Source organism: Semicossyphus pulcher, unplaced genomic scaffold (assembly GCF_022749685.1).
Source record: "Semicossyphus pulcher isolate SPU_LCO1_2020_fin unplaced genomic scaffold, fSemPul1.0.p SCAF_13, whole genome shotgun sequence".
NCBI lineage: Eukaryota > Metazoa > Chordata > Actinopteri > Labriformes > Labridae > Semicossyphus > Semicossyphus pulcher.
In genome coordinates, this window is record NW_027211637.1 from 20,784,656 (window position 1) to 20,799,261 (window position 14,606).

General features: G+C 45.0%; 1 protein-coding gene across 1 annotated transcript in view; it reads left to right on the forward strand.

Annotated features, from left to right (window-relative positions):
• Window positions 1-14,606, forward strand: part of LOC138589487 (metabotropic glutamate receptor 7-like) — a 42,244-nt gene that overhangs the window by 24,722 nt on the left and 2,916 nt on the right. Inside the window, exons 7-8 of the mRNA XM_069659789.1 lie at window positions 2,560-3,495; window positions 11,761-12,013. Coding sequence (XP_069515890.1) covers window positions 2,560-3,495; window positions 11,761-12,013 — 1,189 coding nt within the window. The remainder of the gene's footprint in view (window positions 1-2,559; window positions 3,496-11,760; window positions 12,014-14,606) is intronic.

Here is a 14,606-nt window from a genome sequence, read left to right on the forward strand (position 1 = left end):
CAGTTTCCACATTTGGAGGAGGTGATGCTGTTTCTATCCTTAGCTGGACTCATGTTGTACACGATGATAGTTGTACCTGCTGGAGTTTTTCATCTGCAGGGAAACATGAAGAGAGCATACAGTTTATGTTGAATGTTTCCTCACATTGGTTTAATTCATTGCACGCCACAAAAATGACAAAATGAGGGAAAAATTCAACATTTAAAGGAATATTTGGGGGAGTTTGTTTATTCACTTTCCTGCCAAGACTTCTATCAGAATACTGTTACCGCTCTCGTTTCTGTACGCTTAATATGAAGCTACAGCCAGAAAACACTTAGCCTAGCTGAACAAAAAACCCACCTACCACCACCTCTAATCCGCTAATTAGTATGCCATATCGCGTTTCTTTAATCCGCACAAAAACTGAAGTGTAAAAATCAGAAGTTGTTGTTACACAAAACAGATATAACAGGCTAATGAGGGAGTTTTAAAGGCCCTTGTTGACAGGGTTTGTTACCTTTGGACAGAGCCTGCTAGCTGTTTCCTACTGCCTCAAGTTTTGATGGTAAGCTAAGCTAACTGGCTGCTTTAGCCTCATATTCAATAGGCTGACATGAAAGAAGTATCTCACCTAACTCTGAGCAAGAAAACTATCGAGTGTGGCTCCTTAATATGTCAAACATTTCCTTTAAAGGAGCAGTTCGCCCCTGGAAAAAGCCACTGTCAGTCAAAGCTGGTGTTCCCTGTAATCGATAGAAACAACAATATTTGAAATTAGCACCATAGCTGTGAAGAAAGTCGTACAAACAGCTTGTGGTTTCGCCCATTCTACATTCCTACAACACCCAGTGTGCGTTGCGCTCCTCCCTCTGAAAGTGAAATACTACTGTTTTCATCGCAGGCAATGGCTCAGAGCGGTACAGAATCCGAAATATGACGAGTATATATCGATGGATCGTCTAAAAAGTCTTCTGAGGAAGTGTAGTTTAGCATGCTCCCTGGCCAGACTACATCAAACGTGTCATCTGACGGAGGTGTTCCAGGGCCCTTTGGAGAAGCGGATAGTGTCCTCCAAAGGCACAGAGAGAAACTGCATACCCTACCCTTCCTACCATAATGGCATTAGCTCCCCATAATAGCATGATAGGACTGAGGTTGAAAATCAGTGTACTGGCCCTTTAAAGGTGACCTTAGTTATACATGCTCTAAAGCGTCTGTATTTTTGAGGTCTTACAAACATTAAATGCATATCCATTTGTGAAAAAACATTTTTTTTAGTATTTTAAATCATATGTTTTTTAGAGCAGTTTACTAGCTTGGACTGGTCTTCCTCTTTCCTGCCTTTGCTGACACATTGCTGTGTTTCTTTGCACATTACTGCCACCTGTAGATGAGTGGAATAGTGTAAAGCCATGTGCATGTGTCTCCTTGTGAACATACAACATGAGACAAACAAAACAAGGATACACAGCTCCTCCATAAAGAAGCTGCTGCAGGGTATAAGTCATGACTTCACTGCACATCAAAGCATAATGCACAGAATAATCACTTAATCTAATCCCTGTTTATTTCCAATATAGTTTTACGCTACACCATTCTGATTTTAATGTCGGCTGTTTTACAGTTACACTCTCAGAGCGCCTCTTTAAATCTGTTACATTGTAGCAGTTTGAGAAGACAATAAAAATCAGTTTAAACCACAAGATGGTTTTCAATGTGATTCTCTTCTTTTTGTTTGTTGGGCTCCAATTCATTTATGGTGGTTAGTTGGCTGTTACTGCTGCGAAACTGCCGAACCCATGTTGCAGCATCTTTAATCTTCTGTAGCTTTTTAAAGCCACGGATCAGTGCACTTTCAGAAGAAATCAAAAGATGGGCTCAAAGAATTATGAGAGGCTTTTTTAATGCCCTAACAAACTATGTAAGAGCTCAAAATATTCCACTTCTTCGTGGGTTTTTTAAGGCAAACTTGTAAGCTGGGTCTATAGTTTAAACTTGAATTATGAAGCACCGCGGGGCCTGTTTGGGTTGGGGGTTCAGAAAGTTCTTCAGTGCGTCTGTGTGCTGCACTTTTCATTTTGATGACAAGATCATAAATAGAAATAGCTCCACAAAGTCTAAAAGAGGCGTTTTGCAATTCCAAATCCCATTCTCCTTCCTTATCATCGCATATTTCATACCTCGCTGGCTCCTGTATTAAAACATAATGTCTTGTGCGTTTCACATCACTTTATTTTTTATTTCACTGAACAAAGGTAAGCTCTGTTGCCATGGTGATTTCAATTACTTCCAAGTATTAGAAAAAGCAATCCCTCTAAGAAATTGGCGGGAAAGATGTTGCAGTGTATTACTTTAATTGTTTTTTTGCATTACATTTTTTCCCTTTGTTTCCAAAGATTGCATTTTACTTAGATTATTGTAAAGAATGTAGTAATCCGTGGTGGGTAATAAGTTGAAACAGTAAATGAATGTAATGTCGTTCAGGTGCTCTTCATTATTACCGTGCTTGCCTCTAATCAGCGGCCTGATCGGTCTGCTAACCCTCTCTCCCTGTGCCGTGTGTCATTTCTCTCCCAGCTGGAGGAGCTTCAGTGGCCAGATGGGGAGCAGGAGGTGCCGACTTCTGTGTGCAGCCTGCCCTGCAAAACAGGAGAGAGGAAGAAGAGGGTAAAGGGCATGCCGTGCTGCTGGCACTGCGAGCTCTGTGACGGCTACCAGTACCAGTACGACGAGACGTCCTGCCGACTGTGTGCCTACAACATGAGGCCCAACCCGAACAGGACCGCCTGCCAGCCCATCCCCATCGTCAAGCTCGAGTGGCACTCCCCGTGGGCCATCATCCCCGTCTTCCTGGCCATGCTCGGCATCATTGCCACCATCTTCGTCATGGCAACCTTCGTACGCTACAATGACACACCCATCGTGCGGGCGTCGGGCCGAGAGCTGAGCTACGTGCTGCTCACTGGCATCTTTCTGTGTTACATCATCACCTTCCTCATGATTGCCAAGCCTGACGTAGCTGTGTGTGCCTTCAGGAGGATCTTCCTGGGCCTGGGTATGTGCATCAGCTACGCCGCGCTGCTCACCAAAACCAACCGCATCTACCGGATCTTCGAGCAGGGGAAGCAGACGGTCACGGCCCCGCGCTTCATCAGCCCCACCTCCCAGATCGCCATCACCTCCAGTCTGATCTGCGTGCAGCTGCTGGGCGTGCTGGTGTGGTTCGCCGTGGACCCTCCGAACACCATCGTCGACTACGACGAGCAGAAAACCATTAACCCCAAGCTGGCCCGCGGCGTGCTGAAGTGTGACATCACAGACCTGCAGATTATCTGCTCGTTGGGCTACAGCATCCTGTTGATGGTGACCTGCACAATCTACGCCATCAAGACAAGGGATGTACCGGAAGACTTCAATGAGGCCAAGCCCATTGGCTTCACGATGTACACCACTTGCATAGTCTGGCTGGCCTTCATCCCGATTTTCTTTGGCACGGCCCAGTCGGCAGAGAAGGTGAGTCATTTCTCTCTCTTTGGCTCTCTCTCTCTGTCACCACCCCTCTCTTTGTCTGCCTCTCTCCCTCCTCTCAGAAATGTCCCTTTCATTCCTTCAGCCCTGTTTTTATCTTGTCCAAACACATGCGCACATGCATATTTGTACAAACACAAACAGTACACAAAGGAAGCACACACACATATTTAGTGACTGTATAAGTTATGGGTTCATTTCTTTTGATTTCATATTCACATGGCTCGGATCTGCTTGGAAACCCACACTCGACCACCGCAGACTGAAATAGGCATAGAAAGGCGGAGGAAGGAGTGATGTTAAGCACCAGAATCCTGAAATGCCTTAGCGGTGTTAGGATGGGGGCGCTGGCAGCTCCAGATGCCATTATCTTAGCTCTCACGCCTAGGGCTCAACATATACTATTATGCCGTATTCTGGAGAGGCAGACAAGCGGGTTGAGGAGGTGGAGGAAGAGGAAGATGAGGAGCTGGAGGAGGAGGAAGGCAGGGAGAAATGGGGGGGTAAATAGAAGTTTGATTCAACACATTCCATCTCTTGACAGCAGCGCGCTACTCAACAAAGCATTTGACATTGGCTGCTACTGGAGTTGATTGAGAATCTGACATTTTGACCTGATGTGCTCGTCATTGCTTATCTGGCCGAGACCAAGCAGAATACAGATGCATTCATCTGCTGCATACACGGGCTGCGCGTGCTGCTTGGCAGGCCGTGCGAACGAGGCGGAGCGGAGGGGAAGTTTTCCGCTGACAGAATATCGATGCTGACAGGAAAGTGTTACTCCTAACCTTTTGAGAGGCACACCGCTCAATATCCCTCCTCCTAAGCGCGCGCATGAGATGGATCAGAAACTGATTTTCCTCATCTCAATTTGCTGCTGATTTCATAGATGAATTACACCCTCAGCAGCGATTAGGAGTTCATTATGCTACTCGCGGCAACTGGCGAGGCAGTAATGTGTTTATCTTTCCCCTTTATGCAGTTAACTCTTTCTTCACAGCCGCTCCTGCCTCACACTCACCTCCAGTTCGCACCACCGCCTCCCGGCCTGGTAATGGCCGTCGTGGGTGCCCTTCTGCTTCCTCCCTAGCCACAGCTGGGTGAGAAGTGCCTTTGCGTGTCTCGATAACATCTTTTGCAAAAGTGTAGTTAGGGTGAAGTGAAGTTATCTATTCCATCATATGAGCTTAGTTATATTTAGATTTCCGGTGTGATATCACAACATGTTCCCGCTAAAACTGTGCACATGAGATCCCTTCATCACAAACTAAAAATATGAGTACAAAATACAAAAATATTGTCATTAAGGGACAGACGAGATTAATGGTGTTTGTGTCTGTGCAGTGGGTCTGACACTGCATCCTGCCTTTAAGCCATTAATTCTCCAACGACCTGCAACTGAAACTTCTCAAAGAAAATCCTTGGGACAAAAATAAAGTAAAGCTAACAGACGTGCGATATAAAAAAATAAAAGCTCGCTATACATCCCGCAGTAATCCCCCAATTTCTTCTCTTACAGAAGCTGTCCTAACCTTACCGTAGGAGACTTTATAAAATGATAAATGGACTGTGCTTTTCTAGTCTTGCGACCACTCAAAGTGCTTTTACACTACATGTCACATTCACACATAGACCCCTTTTCCCACCAAAATTAGTTAGTTGTTTTTCAGACCTGCTAATAAGTGCAGATTGTCTCTTTTCCCATTGCCAGTGAAGTATACTCCTTTTCGGTCGGTTTTCTGCTGCAGGGTTAGTAAACAATAGTACGCACAAAGAACTTACTCTTTGATAAGCAGCATGGAGGCCAGTGAAGATGTTACCGTGGTAAGGTCTTTATTGTATCTATGACTCATTCAGTCTATTTAGACGAGTGGCAGCATCGCACTCCCATCATTACCGATCGGAGCAGAGGTGATAATTACCCTGGTCTACCGCAGAATCATTTGACCCAGGTCTGAATGGTAATTGTAACCTTTCCCACTAAGCAAAAAAGCCGGGTGTCAGCGGGTCTTTTGACCAGTGGGGAAAGGGCTACACATTCATTCACTGACGGCAGAGGCTGCTGCGTTAAGTGCCCGACTGAAAATCAGCCATCACATTCACACGCCGATGGCTGTGCCACCGGGAGCAATTTGGGTCTTGCGGAAGGACACTTCAACATGTGGACTGAGGGAGCTGGGGATCGAACCGCTAACCTTTCGACTGAAGGACGACCCACTGAGCCGCAACCGCCCCTAAAAAAAGGATTTACATGTAACAAAACTAAATGTGGGAGCTAAGATGCTTACCTGCTCCTTCAAAATAAAAGTCTGTTCCATAATACATATAAAACTTCTTTCCAAATGTATAATATTCATAATACAACAAGAGCATGAGTTTGTGTGTAGATCTGCATGTGAATGAGGAGGCTGTGTGATCCAGTGTGAGGCATGTGACTACATCTTCACATTAGAAGTACCTCACCCTGTTGTGTTTTTAAGTGCAGATTTGGCCAAACACCCACACACATTTGGAAAGTCTCTCTCACCCCAGGTTGTCCGATATCAAATGATTTATGAAAAGGCTGAGATGATATGATCGCACTGCCGGTGATGATCCAGTTAAAATTTCATGGCTGTTTTTCCTAATGTTGTTTTGTTGTACTGTTGTGTAGCAGAAGTTGTGACTGCCGCTGAGTGCAGGTTACTTTAACTCAACATTATTTAGATGCCCTTATTTTCCACACCTGTGACTCCCCCCTCCCCTCCGCCTCCGTTTCGCCCATTCACACTCATGTGGAAGGAAGCCGTGCGGAAACTGTAACAAGAGATCACAGAGCATCCCTCCCTGCCTCCTGTGCACCTGCATGTGCTCAGTCAACTACTCAACACTCTCAAGTTAATTACTTTGAGAGTCACCGGCATCAGAATTCAGCCGCCATCGGGCTCGGAGATCAACTGACTTCTAAAACAAACTGCAGGCCTGCGAGGCACTGTTCAAACACACTCTAACAATCAGACAACGGGGAAATGTGCAAAATGTGATAACGGAGTCCCAAAAGAAGTTTTTTTTAACATGACAGCTGATTTTTTAAGAAGAGGAGCGAGCGAGTATATTTAAAGGATGCTGCCGCTGAACAAGAAAACTCTCTTATTCAATTACCTCTGTTTCACAGTTCAGAAGAGCAGGACAGAAACTTTCAGGTAGAACACAGCCAAGGTTCAGTCACGCAACAAGAACTGCATGTCACTTAAAGTTAACATACCTCAATACATGTCCTGGAACCACTTAGGCCGTTGTAAGGTGTCTCCTGTGCCCACTAGCCTCCTGGAAGAGAGCCCCTGCTGCCACCCATCATTAGCGATGACTAACTTTCCTTGGCCAAAACATTCCTTTTCCAGCTTTCTGCAGGTAAAAGAAGTTCAACTCCTCCTGTCTCTGTGCAAACCGCACTTGACAGGAGTTGGACTTCAGTCTTTTTTCAGAATACAATATAAAATTCCTGTGCCTTTCACTTGTTTTGTGCTGCAAACCTTGTGCGGATTACACCAGAGGCAGACCGCAGGCAAAAGTTTAAAACTGATTGTTGCAAAAAGGAAAGGTTGTAGTTTTTATCTTGAAAATAGATGTTGAACATCCCCCGAGATGAAGAGGGAGCCATGACCGGGGCCCTGCATTTATCAAGCTTGTGACAGTGTAGCAACGCTGTTTCACAACATCCAGAGCCAGACACTAGGATGACGTCTTGGTCCTCTCCTGACAGTCGAGGTTTGGAGTACTACATGAGGGGGGAAAAGCAGAATGTAGACTTCTCTTATGAGGACGGGCAGAATGCCAAGGTGACATGAATGTAAAAATATAATGCCAAAATTAACTCGCTTAAATCTTATGTAGATTTCTAATCAATACTCCATTTACACATCAGACTTTAAGTTAACACCGGCAGGCCCATCTTCTTCTGATACACAAAGACCCCACATGCATACACCGATCAGCCTGCCTAACATTGTGTAGGTCCCCCTTTTACTGCCAAAACAGCCCTGACCTGTCGAGGTGTGGAAACCACTAGACCTCTGAAGGTGTGCTGAGGTATCTGGCACCAAGGTGTTAGCAGCAAATCCTGTAACCTGCGAGGTGGGGCCTTCATGGATGGGCCACAGATGCTCGATTACATTGAATCTGGGGAATTTGGAGGCCAAGTCTCAAACCATTCCTGAACCATTGTTGCAGTGACGCAAAGAGGCCACTGCCATTAAACAATACTGTTTCCATGAAGGGGTGTGCTTGGTGTGCAACAATGTTTAGGTAGGTGGTACATGTCAAACCACTTCTGTTAGGTACTGCCCACTGCAGATTGGCAACGACCCACAAGAGCAGCAGTTTTGGAGATGCTCTGACCCAGTCGTCTAGCCATCACAATTTGGCCCGTGTCAGAGTCGCTCACATTCTTAAACTCGCCCATTTTTCCTTCTTCCAACACGTCAACTTCGAGGACAGAATGCTCACTTGCTGCCTAGCATATCGCACCCACTGACAGGTGCCATTTTAATGAGAAAATCAAGGTGTTTCACTTCGCCTGTCAGTGGTCATAATGTTACGGCTGATATGTTCAGTTCTTAGGAAATACACCCGAACAACATGAGCACAACTTTCAGTGACTGCAGCTCTGCTCTGTAAGACCTAATATTACATTTTACTGCTCAGTTAAGATATCCTCAATGACAATGAAGCGGCTGAAGGGACCATAATGGAGTCCAAACAGGTTTTATTGCACACTTACTAAAGAACCTTGTACTGCACCTTATGCTAATGATCTTGTCTCATGAGGATAATACCATCAAAGGTTGATTTATTACTTGCTAAATTGTGGGTCCGGCAGAATTATCTCTCAAAATAGTTTACCAATGTGGGGACGGATTACTCTAACTACTTAGTTAGTGTCTTTAAACACGTATAATATCATCAAGAGTTACCAAAGCATCTCTGCTCGAACAAATTGTTTCTGCCCTTTAAGCAATCTCCCCATGACTCCTTACAAATCAGGACACCTCAGGAGTCCTCCTCAATAATGGAAAATAAGTAACTTTGCAAGTTAAGAAACTTTAAATCTGAAGTTGGAAAAGAATTGCTCCTTGTTAGTACTGATTTTAAAAAATTAAGACGCTTGACAAACAAGGGCCCCGATTAGACCAACGAACATGTCATCAATAGATCCGTTATAGGCGACCTATTTAAACAAATCCAGTTGGAAAACCAACAAAAGGGACTTCCTCTCATACTTTCATCACTGACCCACAAAAGCAGAGCTCGGACATATGTCGCAACGTCTTTATCTTCCAATCTGTAGCCCGGTTAATGGGGACCTCTCTGTACAGAGTCCAAATGAAAAGGACGACCGTCCACGCAGAAAGCGGCGCCTCTGAAATGGAATGGGACTCTGCAGCACAAAGCCAGAGAGAGTTATTCATGACATGAGCCGGGCTTGAAAGTAGGCCACCTGAAACAACGAGAGACATCCAGGTGGTTGAGAGGAGACTGCGAATCCCCTGGATCCATTAACGGCATTTCTTACGGAGCAGAGAGCATCCAGATTGTCACTTACTGAATCAAGTCCTTATCGCTGTCTGCATTTATAGTACTCAACCATAGCTCACTAGATTGCCTTTGCAGTAAGTATATCCCTGGTGGGTGTAATTATGAGAATTACCCTCAACAGCTTTTTGTCTAAATGGAAGACATGCCGTTTGTTGCGGCTGGATGTTGGCATTTGGCTTGTCAATGAGATGTAAAATTCAGAAGCAACCGTTTGATTCCTGATGAGGACGTTAATAAATCATTACTGCGGCTATAAATAGAGAGTTGCCAAGCAGTTGTGAAAATGACTTCATGTATTTATTTATGTTAAAGCAACAGGAATTAATTATGAATGTTCTGTGACAAGCTAAACATTGGAGTGGTGGGTGAGAGGGGCGAAGAATTTGGGTCAAGCTCATAGAGAGGCACAACAAAAAAAGCTGTCACAGTGATTAGAGACAGTCAGGGAAAGGGTTCGGTGTGTACGTATGTGCGTGTTGGATCTGTGTTACAGGGAGTGAAAGCCTACATATCTACATGTTTGGTGTGTGTGTGCGCGCCTGTGTTCGTGTGTGATGAGTATGAGTAAGCACCTAATGCTTATTGGGCGCGCGCTCCTGAATCAACTCTCCTGCTCGGTCAATAAATCAGCTCTGATAGGGTCAGCGTTGCAGCGTCTAAGGTATCAGAATCTCATTAAAACCTTTTTCCAGCCGTGTTTAGCGGCTTGCACCAAACTCTGTAGTGTTGCTATGGCTACCAGACAGGTTACCAACTACTAAACATGGAAACAGAGCAGCGAAGGGCTGAGATTCTCCGGTGATTATATTTTGACGCCGTGTGAACTCTTGGCGATGCTTTCATCGCTTGCCCTAATATCTAATCACGTATCGCTGCAAATTCACAGCTCAAGCACAAGAGAAAGCACAACATTTCCTCCCCCCCCTGCTTTGAGTGACACCGAGCAGAGTGCACACAGAGCATTGTGATATTCATACAGTTATTAATGCATGGTGCGCCCGCCAGATCACTGACTCTGATGCTGCTTCACAAACAGGCGGGGACGGAGAGGGAGAGAGAGAGAAGCAGCTGAGTGCATTGGCATGTTGATGTTATCAGGCGTCAGAATAATTGGCAAAGATTGGAAGACAAAAGCATGACTGGCATGTAAATGAGTCCATCTTGTATGAAAGAAATTACCATTAGTCATGCTATTTACCAAGAAAAACTGTATGCAAATGGTGACATTTCTTCCTCTCGCTGAATCCGTGAGCATCTCGCCGCTCTGCAGACACACTGTGCAGCCTAATGTGTTAACAATTGTATTCTCTCCCCCGTCCATACCACCAGCGGCTGACTGGAAGGCAGCATATAAGTGACATCTGATGCTTTCAAGTGCAGGAGATTAGTGGGGAGGCTCTGGCGATCTGCTCTTGAAACAGCCTCTTGCGGTGATTCTTTCCCCTCCAAGAGCCTTAAATGAAACAAGAGCCTCTCCGTGTCTGCAGAATTACTGCCTTCCTCCCCTCTCTTATTGAAATCACCACCTTTAAATGAAGTCACGATATAAAAATTGTGTTAAGCCAAATTGTAGCGTGAACTGGGTTACGAAAGGGCGCAATTATGGTTTGACAGTGTGGAAGGTGTTATGTAAGATCTGGAAAGGAAGAATGTACCTGTGTGGGGCTCACATGAATGGCAATCTTATGAATGATGCCACTTAACGCAGTGAGAGCCTTTCACAGGCTGCACTCCAGCGTGTGCAGAGCTGCAGGAAAACAAATGTAGATCTGCTGTGTGCTGCAGCACAGTGTTCTTAGCCCATGTTGAGCCTTTTATTGTGCTCGAGGAGGAATTTACATTAAAATGAGCCCGGCCACACGAGCTGTTAGTGTAGGAAGGAGCAGCTCTGAGGCAGCAAATTGGCCTGATGAATGCTTGAGTGATGAAATAAAACGTGATATGCAGGGAAAGGAAAGAGGACGGCTACATGTCACGGACGGATCCCAGCGCGGTCTGTCAATCTAGTCAAGGGTCCGGCTGGACGGAAACGAGGCCGCGTGAGGACGTTTGGATAAAGTCATGGTGATGCTTCTGCTATTGTCATTAATACGCTTGAACCGTCTTTGACTTGACTGAGTAGCTGCAGGTCAGGCTTTAATAAATGCTGCTGGATTATATTACAGCGCGCATGACTGCTCCTTTCCCCACAGCGACACATAGCAAATATCCAGGCCACCTACATAAATGAAAACAGTTTTGTCATTGTAAAGAATTATCAGGAGGTTTGTACTACATTATTATGTTAAACCAACGTATCCTCTAATGATGTCGGCCCCTGACTCAGGAGATTTTTCTCCCCTCCCTTCCTGATTGAAATACGACCAATGAAGTTTTTTCACTCTGCTCATATATTGTTACAGGGCTGGGATTATTATTGGGCTTTGCCTCATCACTGTGCTCAACAGTGTGACTGTTCAGTAATTGGCCACAGATGTTTCGCCATTATGGCTGTCTTGTCTCTCATTTTCTTGATAAGAGTTTAAATGCTACTCCTGCCTTATTTGTCTGCCTCATAGAGCTCCCAAATCAAAGTTAATACAGCATAAAGAAGAACTGCCCATGTCCATTATGTTTGCTGCTATTTCTGTCTCTATCATAATCACTCTTTTTTTTTTACCTTTGTGTCCTTTCCAGCTGTACATTCAGACAACCACCCTGACCATCTCCATGAACCTCAGTGCCTCAGTCGCACTGGGCATGCTCTACATGCCCAAGGTGTACATCATTATCTTCCACCCTGAGCTCAACGTACAGAAGAGGAAGCGTAGCTTCAAGGCCGTGGTCACGGCTGCCACAATGTCATCACGTCTGTCTCAGAAGCCCAACGAGAGGCCCAACGGAGAGGCCAAGACTGAGCTGTGCGAGAACCCGGCCGCTGACCCCATGAGTAAGTAACCCAGAGAGAGAGACACAAATCCTCAGAGCCGCACATGCACCAAGCTTATTTACCTTTAGGTCTAATATAATCTGCTACTTTAAGCTCACACTGCAATAGTTAATGACATACATTAATTACTTACATGAGTAATGCACATGAATGTGCGTGTCCTAAATGTATCACTGCATGTTGTGCAATGATGAAGCTACTGTAAGTTATGCAGAGTTCAGCATGGATTTCATATTAAGTATTTATGAGTTACAGCAGGCACAGTAACTATCCATTATACTGACAATGAACTCATACAGTCTGTTTAGAGATCAGGGTGTTACACAGACCACACAGGCTCGGGAGTTTTAACTTCTGTGTTCTCATGAACGGAGAGTGAGATGTCTTTTTACTCATATTTTTCACACATTCCCTTTCTGGCACTATAGAGTCCCGCCCCAGCAATTTAATGTATGTACAGTACGTATAATATCCTTAAGAATGGACCCGGTTATCTCCTTCCTTGATAAATGGTTAGACCTTTAGCCCAAGTGCACGGCAGCGAGCATGAAAGAAGATGGGGGACTTGCTCTGTGAAGAGATTTGAAGAAGCAGAGCTTTGTCGCCGGGAATGGAGGGAGATAATCTGTCTCTGTAGCTGTGAGTTACTCATACCACCCTTCATCTGAAACAGTAAGCGTGATCCTGTTAGCAAAGATAATGCAGGGTATTAGCTGCTGACGGGGGAAGCCTACATTCTTCCGTACTTAGATGATAAAGTGTTTGTTTTTGGTGACAAACACCAACACTAAAAGGTTTTTTTTATTAAAACGCAGAAGCTTCATTTGAGGCTAATGTTGCCATGGAAGCGTTTTGCTCTTCTCTAGTTGTCAGGATGAAGACAGAGATGATTGACAGCTCATGCAAATCCCACATCACAGGCTCCAAAGGCCTCCTCTCCCGCAACGCTTCTAATCACACAGAGCGATCATGGCACCCACAGGTGCGCCAGCCCCTCAACCCCTCTTTGAATTACGCCGATGTGATGACAGATTTTTCCTGGGAATTTCTCCAAACAGCCAACAGTTGTCACACTCATCTGTCACGAGCCAAATATGCTCGTATGTGTGTATGCGTACAACTGTGAGAGTGCATCTGCGTGTGCGCTTTTTCAATGTGTGTATATGTGTGACTGAACGTGTGAGTTACGCACACTGAAGTCAGAGAGCTGATGTAAGCGTGCCAGGGGATGGGGAACATATCCTTGCCCGTCACACATGTGGCTCAATGAGCAAATTCTCTGCATGGAGGGTGAAACCTCAACATCTGTCGCAGCGGCGCATCTAAAGTCCCCGAGCAGGCCGCGCGGTCTCCGAGAGGCCCTCCCAAAAGTGCACCATGTCATCTGTTCTGTGCGTCTCTCACCTTCTGCCTCTCCTACACGAAAGTCTTCTCGCCTCATCTCCCCCTCCTGCACGCGCTCTCCTCCTCCTGCCCCTCTTTTTTAGCGGCAGGAGAAGTGACATTTATTAATGGCGAATTTATGTGCATGACCGCCCCGAAAGCCTGAACTGTGCCTCGACCGTCTCAGGAGACTGTCCGTCAATTCGTGTAACCATCAGAGCGCCAAATCCCTCCCTTTCAGGGCCCATCAGCCCGGTATGAGATGCCTCAGAGTGATTTATAAGATCAGGAGCATTAGCACTTCTGCAGATTTACATCGGTATTGATACGGTGTAATATCTTCATGATTACACTTCGAACAGACAGGAGGATTTACCCTGTATAAAACCAGAGATGCTCAAGTGCTTCACCGGCCTCGACTGTGTGTTTTTTCCAAAAAATCAACCACACAGGCACGTGTATGAACGAGAGCTCTGTGGGAAGAAAACAGACCTGAACCACGAGGATAAGAAAAGCAATTGGATGAGATGAATAATCAGTTACTGGTATTAAAAATTAAAATGATAGCGTAGGTAGAGGTCTAAATCCCAGACGAGAAAACACACACACACACACACACACACACACACACACACACACACACACACACACACAGCGTCTTGTTCAAAAAACGACGGCTCTTCCTCAAGACTGTTTGTGGTTCACTGTGAGAATCTGTGGTACATTTACTAATGTTTTATTCATCGTACTTGCCGGCCAAGACTACAAAATGCAGCTGTAAAGAAATGGTGCCACTTTAATTGCATAGCCCATGGGAGTTGGTCTCCATAGCAACATTCAAGCAGTAGAATGAGAATTTATAGCATCTCTGTGATTAAGAAAATGTACATCGACCTTCTCTACTGCAAAGAAAGGACAACTGCACCTGCAGATACACACACCTCTGTAGAGCTGCATATTATTGGAATAAAGCTGACACTGTGATGTCTTTTTTTCTGCAATATATATAACAATATTAAAAATACAGGAATTATAAAAGAATAACACCCACTCCTACTTTTACCACACTTTTTCGGTCCTCTGCCAGCAACTTTCTGACACTCATATTAACAATCAATGACACAACAGGTGGAGAGAGTGCAGGTGGAGCCCAATTACTGTATATAAAGATGGACTACGTGTCTCCACCTCCTCTTGTTGTACAAATAAG